This window comes from Rosa rugosa, chromosome 3 (assembly GCF_958449725.1).
Source record: "Rosa rugosa chromosome 3, drRosRugo1.1, whole genome shotgun sequence".
Lineage (NCBI taxonomy): Eukaryota > Viridiplantae > Streptophyta > Magnoliopsida > Rosales > Rosaceae > Rosa > Rosa rugosa.
The window spans coordinates 6495739-6501648 of record NC_084822.1 but is presented as its reverse complement, the minus strand read 5'-3'; the positions used below and the strand labels follow the sequence as shown (position 1 = coordinate 6501648).

At 38.1% G+C, this 5910-nt stretch overlaps 2 protein-coding genes across 2 annotated transcripts; both read left to right on the top strand.

The window, feature by feature from the left end:
• Positions 1-523: 523 nt before the first annotated feature.
• Positions 524-2689, top strand: LOC133739106 (RING finger protein ETP1 homolog). Its single transcript, XM_062166828.1, has 5 exons — positions 524-620; positions 779-861; positions 1401-1526; positions 1631-1703; positions 1833-2689. Exons 1-5 carry the CDS (start codon positions 618-620, stop codon positions 2556-2558), a joined length of 1011 nt encoding a protein of 336 aa, XP_062022812.1. The 5' UTR covers positions 524-617; the 3' UTR covers positions 2559-2689.
• Positions 2690-4100: 1411 nt separating this feature from the next.
• LOC133737101 (uncharacterized) lies at positions 4101-5355 on the top strand. The gene is made up of 2 exons (XM_062164723.1): positions 4101-4199; positions 4276-5355. The coding sequence occupies exon 2, from the start codon at positions 4315-4317 to the stop codon at positions 5353-5355; it is 1041 nt and encodes a 346-aa protein (XP_062020707.1). The 5' UTR covers positions 4101-4199; positions 4276-4314.
• Positions 5356-5910: the final 555 nt, after the last annotated feature.

Below are 5910 nucleotides of genomic sequence, written 5' to 3'. Positions count from 1 at the left end.
TGAAATCAGAAGCATCACTTTTGCAACTTGTAGATTATAGCATTGGGAAGTGGGAGATTGAGTTATAATCCACAACATCTGGTCTTACCAAACACCTATCCAACTTAAATTATGGAATAAGCAGCTTAAGTTGCATTAACCTCGGGGCCAAACTCAACCTAAAAGTCCTCCCATAGTCCCCATATCACCAAAAAATTCACTTTTGATGAATCTCTCATAATCTTACGTAAGGCAGTCGTGTCATGTGTGTGGCAGTGGCCATAGAAGAATCAGCCATATTATTATACTTTCTCAGACGACGGAGAATAAACTGTTTTATTGAATTTTACCAAATATGTTTTGTTACTTAAGTTTTTTTGTTAAGTAACTTTTTAAATAATTTGGGTCAAGTCCCAAAAATTTGGACCTTAGCAGATTTGGAAAAATAAATAACTAAAGCCCAACACTCAATTTGCTGGGTTTTACATGATGCTTTCGTCGCACCTCCAGAACAGGAGAGCAAGGTCAACTGCAAGTCTATGAGGAATTGAGGACCAAGTTTAATTTGGTCGCTTTTTAAGGAAAAAGGTACCCTCACACCTCCAGAAGAGGAAAGCAAGATCAACAGCAACTTCGCCATGGTAATCAAAGCAGACTCCTTAACTCTTCTTGCTCTTCTCTACAATTTATTCTCCGCAGATTGTCGGATCCCATAAAAGTAACTCTTAACTCTGCCTCTTCTTTTTAAAAGCTTATAATTAATTGCTTCTGTTTTGTTTGGTGATCGATGATGGTCCAGAGCCAGACACAATGCGCTCACCACCAGGCTGTCGTTTCCTGTGATCTCACTGGCGTTCCCAGCCCTGACACTCCCTGCAAAAGGTTCATCTTCCTCTTTAATATTCCCATGCCATGAGTTACTCTCGATGAATCATCATCCTCTTTAATGCTTGAGAAGTTGAGATGGAATATTAATTGCCTATTAAGTATTAAGAGCTTGTTTCTCACTTTTCTTTTATTTTTCTTCTCTAAACACATGAACGAAGTTGCCCAACTATTACTATTGCTCTGAGATTTTCGCTATCCTTATTCATGAAAATGTAGATATTCCTTCTTGGAAATATTTATGTTTGAAGCAACTAGCTAAGTCAACCCAGCCAAATTTAGCTTGTTCTTCAAATCCTAGATCTAGGTACATTTATTAGCTTTACACATCTGACCTCTACATTCCCAGAGCCAACAATCTCAATGAAAGATGGAATTCAGAGTTTTTTCTAATTGAACAAAATCTTCAAACTAATTGTTAAAGTGAAAAGCTCTACCAGGATTCTCTACTTATTATACACCATCAAAGTATGAGCACCTGACTTTGACTCATACCTCCTGTTACTAATTTGTATAATGGTTTTCATATATTGTAGATGTCAGCATCCAAAAGAGAATTGGTTTTGTTTGTCCTGTAAGGACATCTTCTGTAGTAGTAGTGTGTATGGACATTTCATTCAGCATTATCAGGAGACAAAGCATTGTCTTTCTGTCAACTGCAGGTAACCATTACTATATCCCTACAAATTGCAGGCTCAAGTCTTTTCCTTTTCTGCAGTGATTTATTATAATTATGTCTTCTGGTTTTGTTCACCTTTTGAAACAGTAACAATTTAATTTACTGTTACTCCTGCCGTAAATTTCTAGATGCTGAAGTGATCCAAAAATTATGGGCCAAGGTGAGCTTTTCCCTTCATTTTTGGTTTTAGGTATTGGATGTTGCCAACAGGAGTGGCCGGCGATGCCATACTCAAAAAGGAAGAGACTCATGTCCACTTTCCATTCGCTCACACATTTTATATTTTTAGGGTCGATCATCTTCATCCAAGCTAGAGAGCATTGATGCAATGATTGTTGATGTTATTGATCTCTTGTCTAAGCCAATTCCTAGTATCAATGTTCATCCACAGTTGGATGCTCAGTCGTTTGGAGGCCAGGATGAGCTTTCATTGGCTAAGGAAGGACTCCGGAAGATCTTTGATTGCGGGTTAAAGGCTCTAGCTGATCCCAAAGTGCAAGAAGAGTTTCTCCTTTACTCAGCCACACTGCTATCAGCTGAGTCATGCCCCTCAGAATTGAAGGTTAACCTTTCATCATTCAGGTGCAATCTTTCCGAGGAAACGTCTGCTTTCGTCAAAGCTCAAGATGAGTTGAAGGTGGCCTCAGACTTATCAGCCTCAATCACTCAGAAGAAGTTTGTGGTGCTGCAACAAACTTCAAAGTATGATGAGGTGAAGAAAGAAATTGTCGCCTCGGACGAGAAAGTTGCCGGCTTCAAGGCAATGATCAAAGAGTTGGAAGAACAAATCAAAAGGTTGGAAGTTTGTTTAGCCACAGAAGAGAGCAACAGGGCAAAGATTGATGAGGCTATCGGTTCCATCGAGAAACAAGTCACCACCGCGAGAGATGGATTGGTCTCGGACTTGGCACAAGCGTCTTCCATGGAAGGATCGACCCAAGCAGCTAACGAATTAGTAGCTCGAAAACAATCGCACTGGGATAACCTAAAGCTTAGTTTTACTAAGTTTGCATGATGCGCTTGGCCTAATTAAGCTGTTGTTTGTATTTTGGTGGGATAAACCACATGTGTCTACATGAATTCCATTTAGTAATCACCTTGTTTGGGTTTAGTGGAACTCCATTTATTAGTGCACGTTCCAACTTCCATCTCTTTCAAATTTCAATGCATCGGGAAAAAAAAAAAAAAAAAAGCCTTCAGAATCTTAGTGGTCACCTCACAATAACGAAAGCAGCTTTTAATATAGGCAGTCAAAGCGTCAAACAGATGGTTGTGCTTCTGAGTTCTGATTATTGACAAGCATGAATATAAGAAGACGCTGCTTGCAAACATGGTATACTTTGCATGCAAACGAAGGTATACTTCCTTGCAAAACAATTTGTACTTTGTAACTTTGTTCACCATCAAACAAAGTTCAAGTGTGTCATCGAAAAAAATAAATAAATAATAAAAAACGAAGTTCAAGTGTGAGTCTATAATTTGGCCACTTTGATTTCCTTCAAACCTCCAGAAGAGCAAGGTAAACTGCAACATGGCCATGGTAATCAAAGCTTACTCTAACTCTGGCTTTTCTTTTAAAGTTACCTATCTACATTTTCTTTTCTGCAGATTGCAATGAGTAATTTGGGTTTTGTTTTGTACAGAGCCAGAAACAGTGTGATCATCACTTGGCTTTTGTGTCCTGTGATCTCACTGGCGTTCCCAGCCCTGACACTCCTTGCAAAAGGTTCATCTTCGTCCATCTTTTGTTAGTGTCCTCTGAAATTTATATACTGCCATGCCATGAGTTATTTTCTCTAATCGTCACCCTATGCTTTTCTATTGCTTGAGCCTTGAGATTGAATAATTGTTTGGTATCTCCGAAAGCAAGATTCCCAATTGATCATTCCACTTCAATGTTGTAGAAATGATTGTTTTCCTATAAAAGCCATCCTTTAAGAATATTCTCTATTCAGAGTTTGGTTTTCATTTTTGTCATTTTTTCTCTCAAAACACATGGATGAAGTTTCCCAACTGTTACTGTTGCTATGAGATTTTCGCCATCCTTTTCATGTAAAAGTAGATCCCTTCTTGGAAGTGTTGTGCTTGCATTAGCAAAGCAACTGGCTAAGTCACCTCAGCCAACAATGTGCATGCAGTTAGCTTTGCAAATTTACATGTACATTAGAGCCATCAATTGGAAAACAGTTTTGATGAAAGAAGGAATTCAGTGTTTTTCTCATTGAACATATTCTTTAAATAGTTATAGTCAAAAGCTCTAGGACGATTCTCTACCCTTACATCATCAAAATATGAGTACCTGAGTTTGAAGAAAACCTCATATTACTAATTTGTACAGATATGAAAATTGTGTGTAGATGTCAGCATCCCTGGGCGAATTGGTTTTGTTTGTCCTGTAAAGACGTCTTCTGTAATGTTAACAGACATGCTACTGAGCATTATAATCAGACAAAGCATTGTCTTTTTGTATACTGCAGGTAACCATCACAATGTTTTCTACAAATTACAGGCTCATGTCTTTCTTCTTCTGCAATGATTTAATATGAATATGTCTTCTGTTTTGCTCATCTTTTGAAACAGTAATAAATCAATTTGGTGTTACTCCTGCCGTAAATATCTAGATGCTCAAGTGATCCAACAATTGTGGGCCAAGCAGGTGAGCTTTGTCCTTTATTTTTGGTTTTATGTATTGTCCACTTTCCAATAACTCATGCACGTACTTGCATTTTTAGAGTCGATCATCTTCAGCCAAGCTCGAGAGCATTGATGCAATGGTTGTTGATGTTACTGGTCTCTTGTCCAAGCCAAATCCTAGCATCAATGTTCATCCACAGTTGGATGCTCCGTTGTTTGTTGGCCAGGACGAGCTTGCCTTGGCGAAGGAGGGACTCCAGAAGATCTTTGATTGCGGGTTAAAAGCTCTAGCTGATCCCAAAGTGCAAGAAGCGTTTCTCCTTTACTCAGCCACACTGCTATCAGCCGAGTCATGCCCCTCAGAATTGAAGGTTAACTTTTCATCATTCAAATGTAATCTTTCGGAAGAAACCTCTGCTTTCATTAAAGCTCAAGATGAGTTGAAGGTGGCCTCAGAGTTATCAGTCTCGATTACCCAGAAGAAGTTTGTTGTGCGGCAACAAACTTCCAAGTATGATGTGGTAAAGAAAGAAATTACTGCCTCGGACGAGAAAGTTGCCAAATATAAGTCCATGATCAAAGAGTTGGAGGCACAAATCAAAGGGTTGGAAGCTTGTTTAGCCACAGAAGTGAGCAACAGGAAAAAGATTGATGAGCTTATTGATTCGATCGAGACACAACTCACCACTGCAAGAGATGGACTGGTCTCTGACTTGGCACAAGTGTCTTCCATGGAGGGAACGACCCAAGCAGCTTACCAGTTAGTAACTCGAAAACAGTCTCACTGGGATAACCTAAAGACTATGTTTACTAGGTTTGCAATTGCATACGCCACCATGAGTCGACATCCTACTGTGAAGTGGGCACAGCAGCCTGATACGCTTTACATCACTATTGAGTTGCCTGATGCCGAGGACGTAAAGCTTAAACTGGAGCCTGAAGGAAAGTTTCTATTCTCTGCTACAACTGGAGCAGAAAAGATACCTTATGTAGTTGATCTTGATCTCTATGACAAGGTTGATGTAAATGAGAGTAGGTATAGTGTTGGCTCGGGAAATATATTTCACCTAGTGAAAAAAGCTGAAAATAAATGGTGGAGCAGATTGATAAAACAAGAAGGAAAAGCTCCTGGCTTCTTGAAAGTTGATTGGGATATGAACAAGTCTATGAATGAATGAAAGAGCCTTTATGCTCACTCATGGAATAAAAAGTGTAAAGCTAATATATACTCATTCTATATTTCTATTATAGCCAAAGTAACTTTTTGCCTTAAGAGCATCTTTAGCAGACTCTCTATTTTGTCTCCTTAGCTATTTTGGAGAGCATGTTTAGCTTTTTATCTATTTTAGCAGCTGCACCAGACTCCTAAATAGCTCTCTATTATAACTTTTAGCTATCTCGCTCATAAATATAGAGAGCGGGATGAGGCTCTCTATAATTTAAAACATTCTTTTTAAGTTATTTTATGTAATTTATAAATACATTTAAACTATTTAATCTTCAATTAAAAAAATAATATAAATTCAAAACTAGCTAAAATAGAGAGCATTGATGCCGACGTAATTCTAAAGTGGCTAGCTAAAATAACTTATTAGCTACTACTTAAAAATGGCTAGCATTGCTAAAGATGCTCTAATGAGTACTATGACAAGACTAATTGAAAAAATAAAATTGGAATCATATTCATAATATTGCAATATATTTTAACTTTCACAAAGTTATGAATCTAGAGC